The sequence below is a fragment of the Salvelinus fontinalis genome, chromosome 27, assembly GCF_029448725.1.
Source record: "Salvelinus fontinalis isolate EN_2023a chromosome 27, ASM2944872v1, whole genome shotgun sequence".
NCBI classification, from domain to species: domain Eukaryota; kingdom Metazoa; phylum Chordata; class Actinopteri; order Salmoniformes; family Salmonidae; genus Salvelinus; species Salvelinus fontinalis.
The window spans coordinates 6,165,773-6,193,613 of NC_074691.1; the positions used below are offsets into that span (position 1 = coordinate 6,165,773).

At 42.6% G+C, this 27,841-nt stretch overlaps 1 protein-coding gene across 1 annotated transcript; it reads left to right on the forward strand.

The window, feature by feature from the left end:
• The first annotated feature begins 8,429 nt into the window (after positions 1–8,429).
• Positions 8,430–18,992, forward strand: rnf144ab (ring finger protein 144ab). Its single transcript, XM_055885840.1, is given in 9 exon segments — positions 8,430–8,582; positions 14,988–15,048; positions 16,234–16,250; positions 16,252–16,433; positions 17,286–17,296; positions 17,373–17,491; positions 17,863–17,953; positions 18,843–18,927; positions 18,929–18,992. Coding segments are annotated over 9 exon segments (783 nt in total).
• The last annotated feature ends 8,849 nt before the right edge of the window (positions 18,993–27,841 follow it).

Below are 27,841 nucleotides of genomic sequence, written 5' to 3' on the forward strand. Positions count from 1 at the left end.
TGTCCCTGGCTGCTCCGGACTAGAGGGAGACGACCCTGGCTGCTCCGGACTAGAGGGAGACGACCCTGGCTGCTCCGGACTAGAGGGAGACGACTCTGGCTGCTCCGGACTAGAGGGTGACGACTCTGGCTGCTCCGGACTAGAGGGAGACAACTCTGGCTGCTCCGGACTAGAGGGAGACTCTGGCTGCATCCGGATAAAAGCTTGTCCGGAGAAGACAAGGTGAGCGCTACCATCAGTCCTGTGTCATGCCAACAGTAAAGCATCCTGAGACCATTCATGTGTGGGGTTGCTTCTCAGCCAATGGAGTGGGCTCACAATTTTGCCTAAGAACACAGCCATGAATAAAGAATGGTACCAACACATCCTCCGAGAGCAACTTCTCCCAACCATCCAGGAACAGTTTGGTGACGAACAATGCCTTTTCCAGCACGATGGAGCACCTTGCCAAAAGGCAACAGTGATAACTAAGTGGCTCGGGGAACAAAACATCGATATTTTGGGTCCATGGCCAGGAAACTCCCCAGAACTTAATCCCATTGAGATCTCGTGGTCAATCCTCAAGAGGCGGGTGGACAAAAACCCACAAATTCTGACACTCCAAGCATTGATCAGTCAGCATGTGGCCCAGAAGTTAATTGACAGCATGCCAGGGCGGATTGCAGAGGTCTTGAAAAAGAAGGGTCAACACTGCAAATATTGACTCTTTGCATCAACTTCATGTAATTGTCAATAAAATTATACTTCAGTATTCCATGGTAACATCTGACAAAAATATCTAAAGTCACTGAGGCAGCAAACTTTGTAAAAATTTATATTTGTGTCATTCTCAAAACTTTTGGCCAAGACTGTACAGTATATATTGTATTCTATACCATCTACTGCATCTTGCCTATGCCGCACAGCCATCGCTCATCCATATATTTATATGTACATATTCTTATTCATCCCTTTACATTTGTGTATAAGGTAGTTATTGTGAATTTGTTAGATTACTTGTTAGAAATTACTGCATTGTCGGAACTAGAAGAACAAGCATTTCGCTACAGTCGCATTAACATCTGCTAACCATGTGTATGTGACCAATACAATTTGATTTGATTTAATTAACTTATCCTTTGCAGCAGAGGTAATTCTGGGTCTTCCTTTCCTGTAGCGGTCCTCATGAGATCCTGTTTCATCATAGCGCGTGATGGTTTTTGCGACTGCACTTGAAGAAACTTTCAAAGTTTTTCCAAAATGTTCCGCATTGACTGACCTTCATGTCTACCTTGTCACAACTGATTGGCTCATAGCATTAAGAAGGAAAGGAATTACACAAATGTACTTTTTATCAAGGCACACCTGTTAATTGAAGTGTTTTCCTCAAGAAGCTGGTTAAGAGAATGCAAAGCTGTCATCAAGGCAAAGGGTGGCTACTTTGAAGAATCTCAAATATAAAATTAAGATTGATTTCTTTAACACTTTCTTGGTTACTACGTAATTCCATGTGTTATTTCATAGTTTTGATGTCTTCACTATTATTCCACAATATAGAAAATAGTAAAAATAAAGAAAAACCCTTGAATTAGTAGGTGTGTCCAAACTTTTGACTGGTACTGTATATGCACACAGGAAAATAGATTGTGCTGCTGGCTGCATAGAGAAGAAAAATACATTTCAAACTGAAATTGATCGCTTTGTGCAAGAATGAATGCAATTAATTGAATGTTATGACGGACACAGGTTTGTAGAACCAAAACATACACAGCCTCTGCTGAAAAAACTTGAAAGTGAAAACGAATCGTTTGGGGGGGGCTGCAATTCATGAAAGATTGTGCTTATCTCTCACAGCAGTGAAGTAATACATTCCGCCGAGAGTCATTCACAATATTGTCTGGTGACGGCCACAACTAGACCTTGTTTCAAATGTATCAAGAATAATCATATTTGTATGCCTGGCAATCAACAAATGTACATTGCTTAAAGCACATTCTCAGACAGTTCCAGTAAGCCCCCTGTGGTAAACGACATGTAAACAAGAGGTTGAAGAATCAAGACTAGAGTTTTCAGTTCGCCGTCCGCCGGTAGGGAGTCTTGCGTGCTCTGGGCATTATTGATTCAAATGAACGCTTGTTTTGACTGAACGAGTCTAAAATATCTTCTCGTCACTATTCTGAACACTCTCCCATGTTCCAGACAAGTTTCAAATTCTCACTGTAGTTTCTAGCCACATGTATAAACTAGCTAGCTGGGAAGGGCTCATCAGGATGAATGTCTGAACTGAATCCATTCATCTCCACTCAACTCTCAGCTGCGTGACATACGGCATCAATTTGGGCACCAGGCATGTATAAATTGCCTCTCCCAGTATTCAGCTAGTCTTCTATTCAATCTTGACAAACGATAGTCTGGACAAACGATAGTCTGAATCATTTTACAGATTATATGCATATTAGGGGGCCGACTCAGACTAAGGGTGTTTTCACATATAGCCTCCTTTAAAAATATATATAATTCAGTCCTCTTTAAAGTGACACCTTTAGGAAATGTTGCCTTTCTTTTGCATGCTTTCCTATGGTGCGTAATACGCTCTACAGGTGTGGTTATCTTGCCCAACTGAATACATTTATTAATTAAACTGCTGAAAACCCCACTTGCTGACCAATATATTTCATTCAATAAGATTCAGAATATTAGGGATCAATGAAAGAAAACCATCTACAAATATGCATATTCGTCTACATTTCAGCACCAATTGGTAGATTTTCATAGATTAGTTAGGGTTAGAAAAGCGTGCTTTGTAGAGCCTTTGCGCACAAAATATATTGACAAATCAAAAATACAGTGGTTTTACTCATCCTAAAAGTTGCCATTTTCAAGTCAATCTATGAAACATTGGAAGATGACAAAAGTGTACAAAAGGAGTTTAATAATAGTCCTATAAATCTACCCTAATCCTCACTAATCATGAAACTGTAATGACAATGATCCAGTCGTCATGAACCATGCGCCAAGCTCCAGGTTTAAAGTCATGAACCATGCGCCAAGCTCCAGGTTTAAAGTCATGAACCATGCGCCAAGCTCCAGGTTTAAAGTCATGAACCATGCACCAAGCTCCAGGTTTAAAGTCATGAACCATGCGCCAAGCTCCAGGTTTAAAGTCATGAACCATGCGCCAAGCTCCAGGTTTAAAGTCATGAACCATGCGCCAAGCTCCAGGTTTAAAGTCATGAACCATGCGCCAAGCTCCAGGTTTAAAGTCATGAACCATGCGCCAAGCTCCAGGTTTAAAGTCATGAACCATGCGCCAAGCTCCAGGTTTAAAGTCATGAATCTGAGTTCCATAAGGATTCAAACAGGCTACATGTACCAAATGATTGCACAATGTTAGCCTAATATGATCCACTAATGCTAGCGACACTCAGGAACAACTACACCACGTGACTGAGGAAAGAAAGGTAAACGGAATAGAATGGAATGGAATGATGCAAAATGTAGGCTACAAATTGAGGGGAACTAAAACCTGACAGTTATACATGTATGTGGGTGTTACCCTCACCGTGGCTCCCAATAATGGCTAATATCTAACATGATACAAATTGTAAAAAAATGTAAATAAAAAAAAACAGAAAAGCCTGGGCATATAATTAAAACATAGAGAGCCTAAATCAACTAGGTTCAGTGCTACGGAAGCCTATAGCTAGGGTCTTCAAATTTCATACCAGCAAATTATGAGGACTTACAATTGAAGTTCTGAATAATGCACGGCTATTTATAGCCTACTTCACTGTGGAAAAAGTGCCACAAATTAATACATGTCATGTTGATATGATGTCAGTTTGCTTCCATATGACTGGATAAACAATTTAAACAATTCTCCAGCGATCACAAGGAAAAATCATCTAAATTGCTATTTGTAATTACAATCCTTCTTCTCCAAACGGATTACTCTTTTACCTAGCTGTTATCAATGCATACATTACATGGAGAATGGTATTATTTCTATGGGAAATAGTATATGTTTTTCGACTTGGAACTGACAGGTCCTCAAGTGTATTCATGGTTTCCTCGCGCGTAAGGTGGTGAATTGTGAGGGGAAATAAGTCAAGGTCAGAATATGGCGTCCAGTATCTGTAGACACACCCTTCCCACAGTTCCATTTCTATTATCTCTGCCCCAAATGAATAGCTGGCTGTCACATGTTTCCTCATGCTTACATGCCCAGTGTGGTCAAAAACTAGATTTTCCTGTGTTTTATATTTCCACACTATGATGTTAGAATAATACTGTGAAATGATGAAAATGATGATAGAGCTATTTGAAAAGACCACCTGGAATTTCAGCCTGTTTTGGTGGGATAGAGTTGTGACCTGCCTTGTGACAAAGAGAGTTCCATACCTCTCTGCCAAAAGAGAGTTTTCAGTTTTCCCCTCCCCACTCAGACCACTCCCAGACAGTCCTAGCAAAATTCTTGCTTCAGAAATGTATCTTTGCTAAGAAGCCATTTTTGGATTTATTATTTATTAAAATAATCACAGAAAGGTACTTAATTGTTATACAAAAAGGATTTGATATTGAGATAAAAAATGGCTACATTGGACCTTTATGTTCAAGGTCAGAATACTGTAGAGAGGAAAGTGCATACAAAGGGAATAAAGTTCAATTTAACAGCACGTAACTCAGGTCTGAATTCACCCCAAAACATGATAATTATTTCATAATACGACCTAATCCAAACGGCAGGTGGCAGTAGTGTTACGTTAATTGTTTTAGGGGGTTTTCCATCCAACCACTGGAAAGAATTACATAATTTATAGTCAGGGAAAACCCTATTCATTATGCCCCATTACCATTATGCTAGCAGCAGGATATTATGCAGGCAAATGATCGTAGATTTTTATATATATATATATATAAAAGAGTCCCCCTACAAAGACATAGTAAACTTTGTATCAATTGTTTTTGTAGCACTGAATTGCAACTGAATATACTACCGGTCAAAAGTATTAGAACACCTACTCATTCAAGGGTTTTTCTTTATTTTTACCATGTTCTACATTGTAGAATAATAGTGAAGACATCAACTTTGAAATAACACATATGGAATCATGTAGTAACCAAAAAAGTGTTAAACAAATCAAAATATATTTTATATTTGGGATTTTTCAAATAGCCACCCTTTGCCTTAATTACAGTTTTGCACACTCTGCAAACAAATTCTGATTGGGCAGGGGCGCAGCCATCGGTGGGCCGGGGAGGGCACCAACTGGGGAGCCAGGTCCACCCACTGGGGCGCCAGACACACAGTCTATTGACTGATTTCCTTCTATGAACTGTAGCTCAGTAAAATCTTTGAAATTGAATACATGAATGCTTCAGAAAATGGGGAAATTATAATATCCTAATACAATTGCTCAGAGAATAATATTTTGTTTAAGTAATATGCACTGTAATTGATTAATTTACAATATTAACAAAATAATATAATACATATTGTCAATGGGACAATCAGTAAAAGACAATCAATAGTAAAAATAACCAGACAACAACAAGAGGCATAGAGGACAGGTGCCCGATTGGTTGGTCTGTCACAGACACTGTCTCTCATCTTATGGCAGGCTGCTCTTTTTTAAAATTTGAATATTGGCCTAATTCTGCCCTGCATGCATTGTTTGTTGTTTTCCTCTGGACATATAGGGAAAATCTTACACAGCTCTGCGTGAAGGGTTTCAATGAGGTGTTTGCACCACATGGGACAATCATGTTTTTCTCATGTGGACCCCACAACTTGCTGCCATAATGTTATGGTTAAATAATGTTTTTTTTTTCTTGACAATTGTGATGCTGGATGTATTGCCAGTATACATTGATTTAATTATGTGATATGTTTTGTGCTCCCGAGTGGTGTAGTGGCCTAAGACACTGCATCTCAGTGCAAGAGGCATCACTGCAGTACCTGGTTTGAATCCAGGCTGCTTCACATCCAGCTGTGATTGGGAGTCCAATAGGACGGTGCACAATTGGCCCAGCATCGTCCTGGGTAGGCCTTCATTGTAAATAAGAATTTGTTCTTAACTGACTTGCCTGGTTAAATAAAAAAAGGTTTTACCCCCTACACCTCTTTGAATAACTTTGTAAAACAGTCCTACATGCCAAATAATCAAATGCTTTTGGGAAGTCAATAAAGCAAGCATACAATTATGTCTTATTTTGGTGGACATGTTTATCTGTCACGATTTAAATATGATCGTCCGTGCGACGTTTTAGTTCAAATCCAATTTGGCTTTTACTGATGTCACGTTCCTGACCTGTTTCTGTTAGTTTTGTATGTGTTAGTTGGTCAGGACGTGAGTTTGGGTGGGCAGTCTATGTTTTCTGTTTCTATGTTTGTTTAAGGGTTGCCTGGTATGGCTCTCAATTAGAGGCAGGTGTTTGGCGTTTCCTCTAATTGAGAGTCATATTAAGGTAGGTGTTTTCACACTGTTTGTTGTGGGTGGTTGTCTCCTGTGTATGTCGTTGCGCCACATGGGACTGTTTCGGTTTTGTTTGTTCGTTTTATGTAGGCAGTTTTCGTGTTCATGCGTTCTTCGTGTTTCATGTGAGTTTGTCGTTCAGGTCTGTCTACGTCGTTTATTTGTTTTGTAACTTCAAGTGTTCGTTCGTGTTTTCTGTTTTGTTTATTAAACATCATGTCTAAGTATCACGCTGCGTCTTGGTTCAATCCATGCTCTTCCTCTTCGGATGCAGAGGAAGAGGAGAACCGTTACAACTGAAGACATTGTGCTTATTAAGGAAGTTTAGAACTCTTACATTTTATAATATTCCAAAACACTTTCCCCAGGTTACTGTATACACAAATTCCTCTAATTGTAACATGCTGACTAAACTGGACGCACACATGTTGCTTTTTGTCCACCCACACCAGATGCAATCAGGACACGCAGGTTGAAATATCAAAACGAACTCTGAACCAAACCGAGTTGGCAACCAACTTTAAGGTGCCTTACCACCACCAACTGGACTGGAGTGTGGACCTCAGTTCATCTTTCAATCACCTACGTGGGTATATGCTCCTAAAAACCAATGAGGAGATGGGGGAGGTGGGACTTGCGATGCGTCACAAATAGAACCAAGTTTTATTTTAGCGCATTGTTACGCAGACGAGCAGTATGGATGCAATGATTGAATATGTATGTATACGTTTATTTTGCGACGCGGGCTGTGTGGTCAGCATGTTAGGGTCAAATTTTTCTCTGTTCTTAAAGATTTGGGTTATGAGTCCTTGGTTCCAGATGTCAGGGAAATAACCTACAAGTGAATTTGAGCATATCATTTAGGATGCAATCCGCTTTGCATGCTTTTTTAAAAGTTTCTTATAGAGCTCTTGCTCAGATTTTGATTGTCCTTTTCTAGCTTTTTCCAATCCATTCAACCTCTCATGAATTTGCCATTTGTCCTGCGTTTGCATCAATTTAAACAGTGTGGTAGAGTTTTTAAAATTAGTTGTACATATGTCACCATTTTGTATTGCTAACTAAGATGTTTGGTGCAGTATTTCTAAATGGAAAAAAATTGCATGAAAACGAGTCGTCTCTCATTGAATGACAACAAAGATGACTGAAGAATCCCTGCTGTTGACCAATCACAGACGAACAGCCGTAGACTTCGGCTACCTACTTCGGCTTGTCTCAGGAAAAATGTTTGTGTGGAACAAAAACCAAAATGTTGTCTTGATGTGTGCACAAACTGTTCTGAACTGTTTCGGCTGGGAAGCATGCGGACGCCTTTACGCCATGTCTCCTGCAGAATGTTGACATCAACATCTTTCAGATTATTTTTTTAATTTAGGTTGATGAGTTCAGGCCCTGAATCCTCCACTTGTTAAATGATAGCGATTTCATGTTACAAAAATACAGTAACTACTAAATTGTTGAGTGAGATAAACAATGGATAACAGCAAACATTTGTTCTCTTTTATTTATTTGTATTAATTGAACAAGTACATTTTGTGTGCAGTTTAGTGCAGATGTACTGGAGGAGCTGTTTAATCTCACTTACTCCTACGGAGTTCTCCTGTTCCTCTGTGATTGTTGAGTGGTGAGCAACGTGCACATTCTGGAGTAGGGCACACCCTCTTGTGATGTCAGCATTGACTTTCTGGATGGTACGGGGATGAAAGTCTTTCCTGGGCAGTAGAGGGGAGATGGTGATGCAGGAGTTTGGGAACGACTCTGCTGACCAGGCTGCCCTACTCTCTCCTGCTCCTCTCAGCAGGTTGGTGTGTGTGTGAATAATAATGTGTGCCAGGGCCGGTCCAGAGAGCTTTCTCTGTAGTAGGTGTCCCCATCTGAGCCTTGTTGTTGACTGGGGGGAGGGTGTTTGAGGTGGTGAGCGACTGCAGCTTCTCTAGAGATCTACAGTCTTCTCTGTGCTGCAGCACCCTCTTGATGACAGACTGTTTCTTTGCCATCTCCTCCTTTATCTGTGCTAGCGCCCTTACCTCAAGCACTGTGGTCAGGCTCGCTCTCCGCTCCTGGACAGAGTTCTTCAGCTGGGTCCTGCACTGGTTCTGTAGAAGCTCTGCGTCTGGGCTGGAGATGGTATAGCTGGGGGGGCTGCTCCTTTAGCTCAGTAAACCATATCTCTAGCAGAGCGAGTTTTTCTCTCAGCTGGCTGATGGTGGTCTTGGCTCTGGTTGTCGTAGGGAGGCAGAGGGGAGGATAGATGTGGATCTGGGCCTGGGGTGGCTGAGGTGAGGGTAGAGGTTGTCCTTTTTTGTTTTACGCTATTGTCCCCAGGGTGGGGAAGTCCTGGCCAAAAGAGTTGAGTGCAGCCTCACTGCCCTGGACCATGACAGTGCCGTTCTGGAACCTGTTTTCCTGGTCCTTTTCACTGTCCTCGAATGTGCATTTGCCTTCCCTTGCAAATGCCTTTCTTTGTTGTATAGCTGAAATGCCTGGTTACACCTGTATGTCAGGCTGTAGTGTGTTCTGTGTAAAATGACAGGTTTGTAACAGTCCTGTTGTTAGTAGTCGGCAAACAAAGTTTCCGCGTTCTCCCTCTGAATTCTGTGTTCTAAAATGTATTATTCCGTTCTCTGATTTTATTTAGGCTGGATTTTTTTTTTAAGGGGGGGGTCTGCTGGGGCCATGTTGCTATGGTTACCACCAGTAACAGTTGGAACTAGCTAGTAAGCTAACAGACATGTGAATTTAGCTATCTAGCACGATTAAAGATTGCTATTTTAACTCGCACTCTTTTTCTCTTGGGTTTATCTTCAGTTGTACAATTTCATAACTTTTTTTGTTGTTGCTCATTTCATTGTGTCCATTTCACTCTTAACAACCAAAAAGTTATAAAAAGTCAAGAGCCTGACACCCAAACTGATATTTCATTTCATAATTTATAATAAAATAAAATTCGGTTAAGTTTAGGGTCAGGGTTAAGAGTTTGGTTAGGGTCAGTTTTTCGGTTTTGCTAGTTGGTTTCTCTCTCTCACTCCTTCTCCCTACCTCTCTCTCTAGCGGGGTGGCAGGTAGCCTAGCGGTTAAGAGTGTTGGGCCAGTAACCGAAAGGTTGCTGGTTCGAATCCTTGAGCCAACTAGGTGAAAGCAAGGACCTTAACCTAAATTGTCCCTGTAAGTCTGTTTTCTAAATTACTCAAATGTCATGTAAAATGTGTCTCCCTATGTGTCAAAGTTGTTACTAGTATTCTTTCCCTACTGCCAGTATCCAAGCCAGGCTGGATCTGAGAGATCATCTTGTTCTGTGTAATTGTCTCAGTGCTGCTTCCTTTGTTGATCTCTGCTGGTCAAGCTGCTTCCTGTTGTAATCCAATTATAGTCACTAATTGAGGAGACCTACAGTACATTTCACTTTTCTGACAGGCCAGATGGATCTAGATTCAGGAGCCAGTGGTGTTCTCTTATCTCTCTGGACTTCTGCTAAGGAAATCAAAGATCTCTCGTGCTCTCTCACAAATGACGCAATATTTTTGTTCTTGGTTAACCAAGATAAAGTTAACACTGCTTACTCAGATGGTATTAAATGTTAGTTGGCTTTGGAAATACTTTGCTGGCAGTATTGTAGCCCAAGTGTGGATGGGTTGCAATTTGCAATCAGTTTCCATTGCTCACTGTTTCCCCTTGTTCCAATAGTGATACACCTGAAGTCAAATTCTATAAAATAGCAACAGCCACTTTAGGCAAAGGAAGTGTCTTAGTCATAACACTGAATTTGTCTAGAAATATAAAGGCAGGCCTGATGCATGTTTAAAAACGGTGATTATAAAAATTCGAATTATCCCAGGTAACACTTTGTCCTTCAACAAGCCAGTGTTTAGTCCGTGTTTCCCTCCAGCCATTAGAATATGTTGCATTTACACCGTTATGTGTTGCTATTTCATTCTCACTGTTCTGTGTTCCCATTCGTTCTGTCGGCGAATCGGTTTCCTTTGCAAAGTGAATAATGACATTACTGGAAGACATGAGTCCCATAATAATGTATTCCAATATGCCTAAGCAGGGCAGCCGTCATCTGTACACACACAGCATTCATTCATTTGACTATGGAGACGTTGATAAATTGAATTAAAAAGGAGAGCTGAACATAATGTGTGTTGGCCTCAGTGCTGTAAAGCATCCTGTTCTACAGCAGGTGACAGCCTGGTAGTCTACAGTCATCATGGGCCTGCTGCCTCCAAATGTAAGATTCCCTCCATCCCAGCCATTCATCGCTTATCTGTGTATTAATGTGATAACACATCAGGGTGATATCTTCATTTCACAATCCAGACCTCAAATAGGAAGCACGTCAACTCAGCAACCACAGAGGTTTTTCAATTTCAACACAGAGTCAAACAGATCGAGAGAGAAATATGTGTCTGTTGTAGCACCACCGTGTGGTCAAGCTGAATGTGCATGCCTATGTTGGGTCTTGACGGGGTTTAAAAGATGTGAACCATATTTGTGTACAATACAAATATCCGTGTCTGATTTCTATGCCAGACCACACCCACGTTAATGTTTATTGGTCAGTTGACATTGAAGATGACATTTCAAAATGGTTAAGGTTAGGTAAGGGATTTGGTTATGTATAAGGAAGCTCAAGCTGAAAATAGGATTTTATTACCGGCATAAGGCTTGTTTTTCTTTTGAGGCCAGGAAGGAGCTGGTACGATGTACATTACTGTCGGTTTTAGATTTTAGTGATGTTATATATATGCAGGCCTCAGCCACTACCCTGAGAGCACTTGATTCAGTGTATCATGCAGCCCTCAGGTTCGTTACAAATCAGAAACGTCTAACACATCATTGTGATCTCTACAGCGCTGTTGGCTGGTCGTCATTGACCTTGCGTAGGCTTAAACACTGGTATACGCTGATTTATAAGGCCATATTGGGTAAAAATGCCATTTTATCTCTTCTTTTTTAGTCAGGTCAGTAAATAAATATCAATTACGGTCCCATTCTGATTTGCTTCTAACAGTACCAAAAATTAGAACAGGTCATGGTAGAAATAGTTTGTTACTTAGCTTTGTGGTCCTGGAATTCCCTCCTGAACATTTTAAAATGTGATGATCTAGTTTCTTTGGTGGAGTTTAAACACTTGATCGATGTATATATCACAGAAGAGTGTAATTGTTTTTAGGCCAGCTGTTTTTAGTCAAGACGTTCGCGTTTTCAATGTAATATGTAATTGTTGTACTGTATGTGTGTTTATTGTTTTGTTTTTAATGTCGTGTTAGTCTATGTAAGTTGTTTTGTCTGAAACGTTGTTCCCCCTGCTGCTATTGGACCAGGTCTCTCTTGGAAAAGAGATATTATCTCAATGAGAAAAAACCTGTATAAATAAAGGTAAAATAAAAAAATAAGTAAGGGTTATGGGTTAGGGTAGATACATCCCAAGGAATCCAGATAGCACTAACCATAAACATCAGAGCTATGGATGCCAGGACTGGCCATCTATTATATTCAAATTATAGTGTTAACTGTGTTTTGAGGCTATACAGTGTTTGTTTTCAGTTAAACAGGCCTATGTTTTGTTCTGAAAGGGGAAGAACAGTTCAACGAAGCTCAACGAGCATTAATAACTTTTTTTTCTTAAATAATCAATGGGTGAAAGTCTACACACCCTTGAACAGTTTTCACATTTGAGACTCTCCTTTACTGTCCAGCCACACCAGATTAGGCTCAGGATGCCAGTCTTCAGATTTATATTTTGAGTATTTGGTGGTGGAAGGTGGGGACAGTCCATCAGAGAGGCTGAGGGTGGAGAGACAAAAAATAAGACATGTCTTTTAGAGCACATCACTTGACATGGGGTTCAAGTGAGAAATGGGTTCAGCTGGAAACAAACACTGATCATTCAACCAATAGAATGTTGTTTTACATTATACACTGCTCAAAAAAATAAAGGGAACACTAAAATAACACATCCTAGATCTGAATGAATGAAATATTCTTATTAAATACTTTTTTCTTTACATAGTTGAATGTGCTGACAACAAAATCACACAAAAATTATCAATGGAAATCAAATTGATCAACCCATGAATTTCTGGATTTGGAGTCACACTCAAAATTAAAGTGGAAACCCACACTACAGGCTGATCCAACTTTGATGTAATGTCCTTAAAACAAGTCAAAATGATGCTCAGTAGTGTGTTTGGCATCCATGTGCCTGTATGACCTCCCTACAACGCCTGGGCATGCTCCTGATGAGGTGGCAAATGGTCTCCTGAGGGATCTCCTCCCAGACCTGGACTAAAGCATCCGCCAACTCCTGGACAGTCTGTGGTGCAACGTGGCGTTGGTGGATGGAGCGAGACATGATGTCCCAGATGTGCTCAATTGGATTCAGGTCTGGGGAACGGGCGGGCCAGTCCATAGCATCAACGCCTTCCTCTTGCAGGAACTGCTGACACTCCAGCCACATGAGGTCTAGCATTGACTTGCATTAGGAGGAACCCAGGGCCAACCGCACCAGCATATGGTCTCACAAGGGGTCTGAGGATCTCATCTCGGTACCTAATGGCAGTCAGGCTACCTCTAGCGAGCACATGGAGCTGTGCGGCCCCCCAAAGAAATGCCACCCCACACCATGACTGACCCACCGCCAAACCGGTCATGCTGGAGGATGTTGCAGGCAGCAGAACATTCTCCACGGTGTCTCCAGACTCTGTCACGTCTGTCACATGTGCTCAGTGTGAACCTGCTTTCATCTGTGAAGAGCACAGGGCGCCAGTGGTGAATTTGCCAATCTTGGTGTTCTCTGGCAAATGTCAAACGTCCTGCACGGTGTTGGGCTGTAAGCACAACCCCCACCTGTGGACGTTGGGCCCTCATACCACCCTCATGGAGTCTGTTTCTGACCGTTTGAGCAGACACATGCACATTTGTGGCCTGCTGGAGGTCATTTTGCAGGGCTCTGGCAGTGCTCCATGTGCTCCTCCTTGCACAAAGGCGGAGGTAGCGGTCCTGCTGCTGGGTTGTTGCCCTCCTACGGCCTCCTCCACATCTCCTGATGTACTGGCCTGTCTCCTGGTAGCACCTCCATGCTCTGGACACTACGCTGACAGACACAGCAAATCTTCTTGCCACAGCTCGCATTGATGTGCCATCCTGGATGAGCTACACTACCTGAGCCACTTGTGTGGGTTGTAGACTCCGTCTCATGCTACCACTAGAGTGAAAGCACCGCCAGCATTCAAAAGTGACCAAAACATCAGCCAGGAAGCATAGGAACTGAGAAGTGGTCTGTGGTCACCACCTGCAGAACCACTCCTTTATTAGGGGTGTCTTGCTAATTGCCTATAATTTCCACCTGTTGTCAATTCCATTTGCACAACAGCATGTGAAATTTATTGTCAATCAGTGTTGCTTCCTAAGTGGACAGTTTGATTTCACAGAAGTGTGATTGACTTGGAGTTACATTGTGTTGTTTAAGTGTTCCCGTTATTTTTTTGAGCAGTGTACTTACTACCAGTGGATAGTGAAACATGTATTGTAAACCAGAATGGATGGACTGTAATTGTTGTTCAACAATTAATACGTTATTATGAGTGATAACTGTTGTCACCCACATGTTTCTGGCTGTGAACAGTGAGTATTTGGCGCATGTTGTTGGAAGGTGGAGACAGTCTGGGAGGTTAAGGGTCTGCAGGCAGGAAGATTAACAAGAAGACGTATTGTCGAGCACATCGCTTTGCATGGGGTTCAAGTCAGGAATGGCATCAGCTGAAAACGAGTCATTCAACCTACAGAATATTTAACATTATACTTATTTATTTTTTATAGATTTGCTTTTCAATTAAAGTAGTCTATACACCCTTGAAGTTTTCCCATTTGAGATCGACTCGGACTCAAATGTGAGTCAATGCCGAGTCCCCCGAGTCTCAAATGGAGTATGCCCAAACCCACCGTGTTGACTCTCTAGCCTGCCTCAGTGGCCAGATTATTGCGTTCTCTGCTTTTATTTAGGCTGCTAGCCTGCCTCAGTAGCCATGTTATGGTTACTACCAGTAAACAATTTGGAACTAGCTAGTAAGCTAACTGACAAATTTAAATTCGGCTAGTTTTATACTGCTAGAATTTACTGTCGTAAGAAGGTTCAGGTCCATTCTAGTATTCTAATTCCTAATCCTAGATGCCTACGGTCCAGCGTTGTGTATTTCACTATTTTTCTTTTTGTAGTAAACTACTTTTGACCAGAGCCCAAACAGCACCCTTTTCCATACGTAGTGCACTACTTTTGACCAGTCTTTTGACCAGACCAGAGTGATATGTGGGCCCTGGTCAAAAGTAGTGCACTAAATAGGGAATAGGGTGCCATTTGGGACGCCGCCACTGAGATCCCCATGTACTGTAGCTATTTGACTCCATTCCCGTACAGCCTGTATGGGTCATCAACAGTTCAGGAGTGCAGATACTTGAAGCCATAAAGCAGGGTGATGAGAAACTTCGTCCATATCTGTGTTTGTCTCTATGTCTTTCTCTCTCTTGCAGATGGAATGCGTGGTGGCGGCAGAGAGCATGCAGAGGTACAGGAGGCTGCAGTTTGAGAGAAGTGAGTGGACAGGCAACATCTTCGGTTTCTTCCTAGGTTCCTGCCTTTCTAGGGAGTTTTTCCTGGCCACCGTGCTTCTACATCTGCATAGGTTGCTCTTTGGGGTTTTAGGCTGGCTTTCTGTATAAACACTTTGTGACATTTGCTGATGTAAAAAGGGCTTTATAAATACATTTGATTGCTTGATTGACAAGCTGTGGGAGTGGTGAGAGGAGTCACTGGTTATTCATCAAAGTGACTCCCTCCTTCCTTCACTGTAGACCTATCTTAACCTGTGAAACATTATAGAAGACTCTCAGAGAGAAGAGACTGAGAGTGGACACTGGACAGGTCACAGCCGTGATTGCTGACCCAGTGACCCTTGAACCTTAACCCTTACCGTACAAAGGCTGTAGAAGTAGAGAGAATGGAGACACTTGACTGTTTATTCAGCTTTCCCCTTCCACTTTTTAGGCCTGCCTTAACCTCTCTTAAAAGGTATAAGGCTCTCAGAGAGAAGAAGAGACAGTGATGGGCTGGCAGGGTTTTCTCTCCATCTTAACTAATCAAATTCAGTTTGACTGGAGTTGTGTTGGATTTAATTGGCGACATCCTCAGAAAAACAATCCCAAGACATCTGGCTCATGAATAATGGTGGATGAGCACTTTCTAATTTCAGTGGAGCGACACACACACACCCACAGCAGTTGTTATGTATCCTGTACCGGATGAGTGAGGCTTTTATTTTGACTCTTGTCCACAGAAGAGTTACAAGATGATTAGCATAATCGTGATCAAAGAGATCCAACCAGGACAAAGAATCATACTGTCTCTCAGAATAGCTTTTATTAAGATGCCAAAGATTGTGAATTGAAAAAGTATTTCAAAGCTGTGCTAGTAGTCTTGTTCTACTTGTATCGGGTGTTACGTTCCCCCATTGAGGTATGAGGTCCCAGCCATAGATATAGAATGACTAGTATGTTCTGAGATGAGTGGGCCGGCGGCCATATTGAGTGTACCAGTAATTATATTTCTATGATGCCAGGCAGCTCTGTCCCTGTGTGATGGGAGAACAAGTAAGGACAATGGACAGAAGTTGGAGGGATTACCTGAACCTATCCAATAAGAAATCCTCATTTTAGTTTTCCATTGCAAAACGTTTTGCTACGTAATGAATACAGTCCTGTCCCTGTGTGTGTTCCACAGAGTTGCTGTTGGACCCAATGCCGGACCTGGTGCCCGTCCTCGTCGTGCCAGGCAATGGGCCAGCTGAAGGAGGTGGAGATGGAGTTGCCACAGCTGGTCCAGTTTTCTGTGTGCAGGCTAGAGTTCTGCTCGGCCTGCCGGAACAGCTGGTATAAAGAACATGCCTGCCAGGACAACACCTTCTGACCCGGAGAGACCAGGTAGGATATTACTTCAACACACCTGTACACTATACATACCTATACACTAACACTGTACACTATCACACCAGGGGTTGGAACCGGTTCAGGGAACAGATCAGAAAACCCGAAAGTGATCTCTTCTGTTCTGAAATAGAACCTTTATTTTCAAATCTTGAGAACCCGGTTAATGATATTATTTTTCATGACAAAAATATTCCTAATGTCTAGAATATAATTCTGTTATTTTGTGAAGTGTAAAGCTAGTAATAATGCATTCCAATGCATGTCATGAGGTTCAGCGCTTCAAACCAAGCCCCCTCTATGTCCACCCCTCTCTCTCTCGCTCCCTCCCCACCCGAGAAATTTAGGTCGCTTCTGCGCGAATTGGTGAAGTAAATGAATGAGCTAAATGTAAAAACATTGATTTCACAGGTAAAAAATTTTTATGACAAGGAACTATATATAGAGTATATATGAACCGTGTATTTTTGGGGGGTTGGTTGAACCGTTTCAGAACTTTCTGGCTGGAACGCCGGAACAGAACGAACGAAATAGGGGTTCTGCTTGGAACGGAACAATTTTGGTTCCAACCCCTGACCAATACACTATTACACCTTCCTACCTGGGGCGACCAGGTAGGCTTTTACAGGTAGGCTACAACACAACACTGGATAGCACAACACTCCTTCTGTCGTCTACTGATTTCATCAACACTCAGGAGGACTACACGGGGTAGGTTCAGTGGGAAGAAAACGTTTCGAAACTGAGTGACGGTTCTATCTGAATGTGCTCAATAACACAGCCCAATAAAGACTCAATGACGCAGTGATTTTTAGCTGTTCTTCTTATTGCTCTTGTTGTTCTTGACAGTGCAGTATACAGTGCAGTATGTACTGGTCTATGTACGTCCCACCTTGACGTTCATTGTCTCTTGTCTTTCAGTTCCTTCGACAAGAGAGCCCGTCAAGCTCTGTTCCAAATGTAAGGTGTACATCGAGAGGGACAAGGGATGTGCTCGGATGATGTGCAAGAGCTGTAAGTGTACCTTCTGTTGGTACTGCCTGGGGTCTCTTGAAGTGATTTAACCAACCAACACTGAACAGACACACACACACACACCCTTCTGCTGGTACTTCCTGAGCCTGCAATAGAAAACACTAATACTAACACTCTAGTGATCTATTGAATTGTTTGGGACCTGCACAAAGTGACCAGGCAACAGAGTTTATAAAGCACATGCCACATATGATGCAATGTATATATTTTTTTTAAAGAATCTGATTTTATATAAACTTAGTTACATACAGTACATGTATATATCTTGGCCAATGTCAATTTTTCCAGTGGATCTGCCCACACATTTAACCATGACTTAACACATTTAACCATGACTAAACACATTTCATCCAGGATTTAACCCTGGTAGTGATTCCTTCTCTCTCTCCAGGATCACCTCCTCCTGATCCACTATGACGAAGGGCCGTGCAAAAACAAACTGGGCCTCTCCAGAGCTTCAGTTATCTGGCACCGGGACACAGGTACTGTATTGACACATTTGTTGACTTTAGCTCAGCTGGTTAACACAGGCTTTTGGTATGCTGGAGTCCCAGGTTAGAACCCAGTCAGTCACACGGGCTAGCTGTGGCAGCAGTATCTACTATATGTCCTATAGTACAGTTACAGATACTTTGAAAATGTGGACATGTATGTCATTGAAAAGAAAAAGGGAAAATTATTACCACAAATGGGTACTAAGTGACATTAAAAAAATCCATCCAAAAAATCCAGGTTTAAAGTTATGTCTGTCACGAAAGGAGGTCTAGGAGAAAGTCTCAGACAAAATATGGATGAACATTTAAAAAATAGTATTAAGTGTGTGAATATATCTGACCCCACTAGTTTCTCTGTAGGTCTTACCTAGGTTTAACGCCACTATAGGGATGCCCTAACTGCTTCATCAATATTTTAAAGGGGTTGTTGAAAGCTCTGCTCCCATTAGACTCAACACAATGATGTTGTTTATTGTCATGGACACTAAGTGATGTATGCATATATCTGTGACGTCAAAGAGGAAAAAGCAAAAGGATGATTCAGTGTCATAAACCCTGTGGACGCCAGCCCTGTCTCACTGTACATTTTATGTTTGGGGAACTACTCCCCCCTTGTGGATAGTCAGTGTACTACTGCTCAGGCAAACGAGAGATTGAATAAGTGTGTTGGTGCACCACTGTACTGTACATGTCTGTACATGTCTGTACATGTCTGTACTGTACATGTCTCTCTGATATCTCTGTGATGTTTGGGTTAATACAAGCACATTATGAATCCCATCTTACAACTAGTGATCTAAAAAGGTCTTAGATACATTTGCTTGCTCATTGGGGTTGAAGAGGGTATATTGGGGTTGAAGAGGGTATATAGTAAAAGCACACTTCCACATCTCTCTCCGGGTGGTGGGGATATTCGCTGGCTTCGTGCTGCTCCTGCTGTTGGCGTCTCCCTTCCTCCTCCTCATCCTTCATTCTGTGCTGCAAGTGTAAATGCAGTAAAGGGGATGACGACCCTCTGTCAACCTAACCAACCCCACCCTGGGCACAGTCATGCCAGCTTACCTGACAGACAGGGGCACCAGGCCTGTTGGTGAATGGTTAGTCATCCACACCGTATGTTTTTTTTGTCCCTCCCACCTGCCCAGAGGACTCTTAGGGATTGGTCGCTGGGGCAGAGCAGCGCAGGTGGATGAGGAATACAGCCAGCATGTTTGGTTGAGAGGGCACTCACTCTGTGGTTCTGTTGTGATGTTCCATGTGTTACGAAGGGCTGAGCCTGCAGAGGAGAGAACCGAACAAGACACCAGTCAATGTTGGTTGTTACTTCAGAGGGCTTGGAAGATATTCTCAATATGGGATCATGTATGTGTGTCGGGTTCAAGGTTAAGGTTTTCGTTTTGTCTTGTACAGCTGTCTTGGCGCTTGTTTTGGGAGACTGCAAATAGAAGTTTGGTATATTTGGAGGGAACAGCCTTGGCTATCAGCCACAGTATGTGGAAGTGTCTCCTCCAGGTTTATAAGGATGTTTTGGGGGGTTATTTATTTCTGCCTTCCCTCACTCTTCAGTTTTCTATAAAGACCTGGTTTTCATATACTTTGAAAAATCGATACAAAAATACTTTGAGCATTTGCTTGAGTCTGCCTGGTTTTCATTTTTGGGAATTTTCTATTGGTTTATTAAGCCAGGTAAGCTCAAACAGGCACAGATAAAGTATTTTAATAGATTTGAAGTACTTCTATTTATATAAGAACATAAACAATGATTGTAGATGTTCAGTTTGTATCATTTAAGCTTAACCTCTGAGGACTCACAACATCCCTAGACTATATTATGAGCGTTTTGTATTATAGACTCGCTGGGAAGTAATTGTGCACCCGATGTCACAGAAGACCAAAAAGATCATCAAGGACATTACCCACCTGAGCCGCTATCATCCAGAAGGTGAGGTCAAAGCTGGATCCAAGAGACTGAAAAACAGCTTCCATCTCAAGGCCATCAGACTGTTAAACAGCCATCACTAGCACATTAGAGGCTTGTTGTCTATAGGCATAGACTAGAAATGGCCACTGGCCACTTTAAGGAATGGAACACTAGTCACTTTAATAAGGTTTACATATCTGGCATTACTCATCTCATATGTATATGCTGTATTATATACTATTCTACTGTATCCACTCTGAAATCGCTCGTCCATATGTATATAGTCTTAATTCATTCCTACTTAGATTTCTGTGTATTGGGTATATGTTGTGTAATTTGTTAGATATTACTGCACTGTCGGAGCTACAAGAATTTCGCTACACCCGCATAACATCTGCTCATTTAAATGTTTTATTTCACCTTTATTTAACCAGGTAGGCAAGTTGAGAACAAGTTCTCATTTACAACTGTGACCTGGCCAAGATAAAGCAAAGCAGTTTGACACATACAACAACACAGAGTTACACATAGAGTAAAACAAACATACAGTCAATAATACAGTAGAGAAATAAGTCTATATACAATGTGAGCAAATGAGGTGAGATAGGGGAGGTGAAGGCAATAAATAGGCCATGGTGGCGAAGTAAATACAATATAGCAATTAAAACACTGGAATGGTAGATTTGACAGTAGATGAGTGTGCAAAGTAGAAATACTGGGGTGCAAAGGAGCCAAATAAATAAATAAATACAGTAGGGGAAGAGGTAGTTGTTTGGGCTATTTATAGATGGGCTATGTACAGGTGCAGTGATCTGTGAGCTGCTCTGACAGCTGGTGCTTAAAGCTATCGAGGGAGATAAGTGTTTCCAGTTTCAGATATTTTTGTAGTTCGTTCCAGTCATTGGCAGCAGATCACGTGTATGTGACCAATAACATTTGATTTGATGAAAGATGTGAATGTTGTTCAGCATATCCTACAGGTTGAACGTCTACTGTATGGTTGAGGATGTTGTATATTCTACTCTAAGTCAACCTTGCCAACACTTAGAATTGACTCTCGTTCTCCAGAAGAAGACTATTTGTAAACCTTTAGCATTGAATCATGTTGCAACATTGATCTCTCAGTATTTCTATCAAACACAGTAGAATAAACAGCATACAGGCAGCCGAGATGTAGCAAGCAGGGTTGGAGTCAATTTCATTTCAATCAATATAGGAAGTAAACATTTCCAATTTCAACTTTGCTCAATGCTTCTCTATGGGAAGCATTTGAAATTGGAATTTCAGTTTACTTCCTGGATTGACTGAATTGATCCCAACCCTGGTAGCACGCTTTAATGTCCACCAAATAACCCCTTCTGTAGCAGTTCAACCTCTGTCCATTATTCTAGCAGTGAAACCCTTTAATGAGTTCAACTTACCTTATATTAGACAATGTACTTGTTGATGTGGCCAAAATGCCTTTACAATCTACTTTAATATGAGTGTGATTGATTCACACTCCCTTTGTTTTTACCAAAATGCTCCTATTTATTATTGTACATTTCAAGTATGTTCTGTTATATAACCTACAATCTGTCACATATGTGCTAGCATTGTCCTGTTACCCCTTGACACCAATAATGTTTAGAAAGACTTAATTGCTTATCAGAACAGTAGCTTTACTTTCAATAATTCTGTGACATGACAAGGTACATTTTGGGTTTTAAAAGTTTAAAGGTATTCTATCACACTGTTTTGTGTATTTTTTTTATTTTTTTATTTCACCTTTATTTAACCAGGTAGGCTAGTTGAGAACAAGTTCTCATTTGCAACTGCGACCTGGCCAAGATAAAGCATAGCAGTGTGAACAGACAACAACACAGAGTTACACATGGAGTAAACAATAAACAAGTCAATAACATGGTAGGAAAAAAAAGAGAATCTATATACAATGTGTGCAAAAGGCATGAGGAGGTAGGCAATAAATCGAATAATTATAATTTAGCAGATTAACACTGGAGTGATAAATCATCAGATGATCATGTGCAAGTAGAGATACTGGTGTGCAAAAGAGCAGAAAAGTAAATAAATAAAAGCAGTATGGGGGGTGAGGTAGGTAAATTGGGTGGGCTATATACCGATGGACTATGTACAGCTGCAGTGATCGGTTAGCTGCTCGGATAGCAGATGTTTAAAGTTGTTGAGGGAGATAAAAATCTCCAACTTCAGAGATTTTTGCAATTCGTTCCAGTCGCAGGCAGCAGAGAACTGGAAGGAAAGGCGTCCAAATGAGGTTTTGGCTTTAGGGATGATCAGTGAGATACACCTGCTGGAGCGCGTGCTACGGGTGGGTGTAGCCATCATGACCAGTGAACTGAGATAAGGCGGCACTTTACCTAGCATAGCCTTGTATATGACCTGGAGCCAGTGGGTCTGACGACGAACATGTAGCGAGGGCCAGCCGACTAGGGCATACAGGTTGCAGTGGTGGGTCGTATAAGGTGCTTTAGTAACAAAACGGATGGCACTGTGATAAACTGCATCCAGTTTGCTGAGTAGAGTATTGGAAGCTATTTTGTAGATGACATCGCCGAAGTCGAGGATCGGTAGGATAGTCAGTTTTACTAGGGTAAGTTTGGCGGCGTGAGTGAAGGAGGCTTTGTTGCGAAATAGAAAGCCGACTCTAGATTTGATTTTGGATTGGAGATGTTTGATATGAGTCTGGAAGGAGAGTTTGCAGTCTAGCCAGACACCTAGGTACTTATAGATGTCCACATATTCTAGGTCGGAACCGTCCAGGGTGGTGATGCTAGTCGGGCGTGTGGGTGCAGGCAGCGAACGGTTGAAAAGCATGCATTTGGTTTTACTAGCGTTTAAGAGCAGTTGGAGGCCACGGAAGCAGTGTTGTATGGCATTGAAGCTCGTTTGGAGGTTAGATAGCACAGTGTCCAAGGAAGGGCCAGAAGTATACAGAATGGTGTCGTCTGCGTAGAGGTGGATCAGGGAATCGCCCGCAGCAAGAGCAACATCATTGATATATACAGAGAAAAGAGTCGGCCCGAGAATTGAACCCTGTGGTACCCCCATAGAGACTGCCAGAGGACCGGACAACATGCCCTCCGATTTGACACACTGAACTCTGTCTGCAAAGTAGTTGGTGAACCAGGCAAGGCAGTCATTAGAAAAACCGAGGCTACTGAGTCTGCCGATAAGAATATGGTGATTGACAGAGTCGAAAGCCTTGGCCAGGTCGATGAAGACGGCTGCACAGTACTGTCTTTTATCGATGGCGGTTATGATATCGTTTAGTACCTTGAGCGTGGCTGAGGTGCACCCGTGACCGGCTCGGAAACCGGATTGCACAGCGGAAAAGGTACGGTGGGATTCGAGATGGTCAGTGATCTGTTTGTTGACTTGGCTTTCGAAGACCTTAGATAGGCAGGGCAGGATGGCAGGGCAGGATGGATATAGGTCTGTAACAGTTTGGGTCCAGGGTGTCTCCCCCTTTGAAGAGGGGGATGACCGCGGCAGCTTTCCAATCCTTGGGGATCTCAGATGATACGAAGGAGAGGTTGAACAGGCTGGTAATAGGGGGTGCGACAATGGCGGCGGACAGTTTCAGAAATAGGGGGTCCAGAATGTCAAGCCCAGCTGATTTGTATGGGTCCAGGTTTTCCAGCTCTTTCAGAACATCTGCTATCTGGATTTGGGTAAAGGAGAAGCTGGGGAGGCTTGGGCGAGTAGCAGCGGGGGGGGGGGGGCTGTTGGCCAAGGTTGGAGTCGCCAGGAGGAAGGCATGGCCAGCCATTGAGAAATGCTTGTTGAAGTTTTCGATTATCACGGATTTATCGGTGGTGACCGTGTTACCTAGCCTCAGTGCAGTGGGCAGCTGGGAGGAGGTGCTCTGGTTCTCCATGGACTTTACAGTATCCCAGAACTTTTTGGAGTTAGAGCTACAGGATGCAAATTTCTGCTTGAAAAAGCTGGCCTTTGCTTTCCTGACTGACTGCGTGTATTGGTTCCTGACTTCCCTGAACAGTTGCATATCGCGGGGGCTCTTTGATGCTATTGCAGTTCGCCACAGGATGTTTTTGTGCTGGTCGAGGGCAGTCAGGTCTGGAGTGAACCAAGGGCTATATCTGTTCTTAGTTCTGCATTTTCTGAACGGAGCATGCTTGTCTAATATGGTGAGGAAGTAACTTTTAAAGAATGACCAGGCATCCTCAACTGACGGGATGAGGTCAATATCCTTCCAGGGTACCCGGGCCAGGTCGATTAGAAAGGCCTGCTCGCAGAAGTGTTTTTTAGGGAGCGTTTGACAGTGATGAGGGGTGGTCATTTGACCGCGGACCCGTAGCGGATACAGGCAATGAGGCAGTGATCGCTGAGATCTTGATTGAAGACAGCAGAGGTGTATTTGGAGGGCAAGTTGGTCAGGATAATGTCTATTAGGGTGCCCATGTTTACGGATTTAGGGTTGTACCTGGTGGGTTCCTTGATGATTTGTGTGAGATTGAGGGCATCTAGCTTAGATTGTAGGACTGCCGGGGTGTTAAGCATATCCCAGTTTAAGTCACCTAACAGAACAAACTCTGAAGCTAGATGGGGAGCGATCAATTCACAGATGGTGTCCAGGGCACAGCTGGGAGCTGAGGGGGGTCGGTAGCAGGCGGCAACAGTGAGAGACTTATTTCTGGAGAGATTAATTTTTTTAATTAGAAGTTCGAACTGTTTGGGCATAGACCTGGAAAGTATGACAGAACTTTGCAGGCTATCTCTGCAGTAGATTGCAACTCCTCCTCCTTTGGCAGTTCTATCTTGACGGAAATTGTTATAGTTGGGTATGGAAATCTCAGAATTTTTGGTGGCCTTCCTAAGCCAGGATTCAGACACGGCAAGGACATCAGGGTTGGCAGAGTGTGCTAAAGCGGTGAGTAAGACAAACGTAGGGAGGAGGCTTCTGATGTTGACATGCATGAGGCCAAGGCTTTTTCGATCACAGAAGTCAAGAAATGAGGGTGCCTGGGGACATGCAGGGCCTGGGTTTACCTCCACATCACCCGAGGAACAGAGGAGTAGTAGGATGAGGGTGCGGCTAAAGGCTATCAAAACTGGTCGCCTAGAGCGTTGGGGACAAGGAATAAAAGGAGCAGATTTATGGGCGTGGTAGAATAGATTCTGGGCATAATGTGCAGACAGGGGTATGGTGGGGCACGGGTACAGCGGAGGCAAGCCCAGGCACTGGGTGATGATAAGAGAGGTTGTATCTCTGGACATGCTGGTCTCAATGGGTGAGGTCACCGCATGTGTGGGAGGTGGGACAAAGGAGGTATCAGAGGTACGGAGAGTGGAACTACGGGGTCCATTGCAAACCAAAACAATGATAACTAGCCTGAACAACAGTATACAAGGCATATTGATATTTGAGAGAGACATACAGTAAGGCATAAAGTAATTGCAGGTCTTGATTGGGAGAGCTAGCTAAAACAACAGGTGAGATAACAGCAGCTAGTCAGCTAACACAGCAACAGCAGGTAAAAATGGCGACAGAGCCAGAGTTAAAACACAGAGCCGACAGATAAAACACAAATAAACAGAATGGAGTACCGTGAATTAATGGACAGTCCGGCAGGCATCAGCTATGTAGCCAAGTGATCATAGTGTCCAGGGGGCAGCCGTAGATGGAGCAGGGAAGCCGCCACTAAGCTAGCACGCAGCGTTTAAAGTTAGTAGCCCGGGGGGTGGTCTGCTCAGACGGAGGCCGATTGAGGGCACAGCGGATGGGGTATTCGTCTGCAGACCAGACGTGGTCGTGTCGACAGAGATCCAAGCCGGATGGTGATGGCGAAAGAGAGGTTGTGATTGTAGAATTGTGTTTGCTAACTGGTGCTAGCTTCGTGGCAGTGGCGCTAGCTGCGCTAGCTGCAAGCTATCTGTGAGGATCAGAAGTAGTGGCTCAGGGATTACGGCAGGAATCCGGCGTTGTTGTCGAGAGACAGTCCGATGCTGGTAAATTGGTGAGTAATATCCAGGCTAATAACAGGGCTGGTGTCTGTGCAGAAGGTAAAAGCTGCTAGCAGCGGCTAAAAATGGCTAAATAGCTTGTAGCTTGAATGTGTTCCAAAGTTTTTAAAAATAATAGCGATTCCGTATCACATTGGGTGAGGTAGGTTACCGGAAGGTATAATCGAATTAAAAATCGAAAAGAGATTTTTTTTAAATTCGAAGTATATACAAGAAATACGAAAAATACAAACGTACACGAGAGGACTAAACAAACACGTCTACACTGCTACGCCATCTTGGATCAATGATACGGCGGTAACCTCGTCCACAGGCTCAATTGCTACCATAGAGAGATCCTGCTGGTGGACGAGATTAATATGGAGGTATTACCATGACATGATTTGTTTCATTTTGAAATGTACTGCTCTTTCAGGTAATTTCATGGTATTCCTACACAAAACCTGGTCAATTGTGTCAGACTCCAAATATGGGCCCATCATATCCTGGTCCAAAATTAAAGCAGCAATTGGGTCAATGCAATTTAGCGGACTTATCTGAGCAGTGTGTTGGGGGAGAATAGGCTAATTGGCTTATTCCCAATTGCGGGTCAACTATTTGAGACAAATGCAACCAAAATGATCCCTTAAGATGTCTAGGCCAGAACCATCTGTAGTGTGTTCACTGACATTTTCAGTTCTTATTTTTTTTTATTTAAGGGGTTTTGTGTAAAAATATTGCATTTCACTCTGAAATAATTACATTTAAACTGTATGAAGAACAACTTACTGTAGCATTTGTGCACATGACCCCCATCAGGGTCTGACACGAATCTGACAACTTGGATGGAAAATTACTGAGGATAATAGCAGACGATATTGCCACTCCAATTTGCCATATTTTCAATTTAAGCCTGGAGGGAAGCAAAAGTAATTCCGCTACCTAAGAACAGAGGGTGTTCTTCAATGGAAGCCTCTCCAACATATTCCAGGTAGAATCAGGAATTCCCCAGGGCAGCTGTCTAGGCCCCTTACTTTTTTCAATCTTTACTAACGACATGCCACTGGCTTTAAGTAAAGCCCGCAATTGGGAAGTTGACCCGCAATTGGGAATAAGCCAATTAGCCTTTAAGTAAAGCCAGTGTGTCTATGTATGCAAATGACTCAACACTATACACGTCAGCTACTACAGCAACTTAAATGACTGCAACACTTAACAAAGAGCTGCAGTTAGTTTCAGAATGGGTGGCAAGGAATAAGTTAGTCCTAAATATTTCAAAAACTCAAAGCATTATATTTGGGACAAATCATTCCCTAAACCTCAACTAAATCTTGTAATGAATAATGTGGAAAATAAGCAAGTTAAGGTGACTACTGCTTTGAGTAACCCTGGATTGTAAACTGTCATTGTCAAAACATATTGATACAACAGTAGCTAAGACGGGGAGAAGTCTGTCCATAATAAAGTGCTGCTCTGCCTTCTTAACAGCACTATCAACAAGGCATGTCCTACAGGCACTAGTTTTGTTGCACCTGGACTACTGTTCAGTCGTGTGGTCACTTGCCACAAAGAGGGACTTAGGAAAATTGCAATTGGCTCAGAACAGGGCAGCACAGCTTGGAGCTAACTTTAATAATATGCATGTCAATCTCCTGGCTCAAAGTGGAGGAGATATTGACATCACTACTTGTGAGAGGTATTGACATGCACCGAGCTGTCTGTTTGAACTACTGTCACACAGTTCGCCAACCCATCCATACTCCACAAGACATGCCACCAGAGATCTCTTCACAGTCCCCAAGTCCTGAAGAGACTATGGGAGGTGCACAGTACTACAAAGAGCCATGACTACATGAAACTCTATTCCACATCAAGTAACTCATGCAAGCAGTAAAATTAGATTTAAAAATACACCTTATGGAACAGCAGGGACTGTGAAGCAACCCAAACACAGGCCCAGACACATGCAT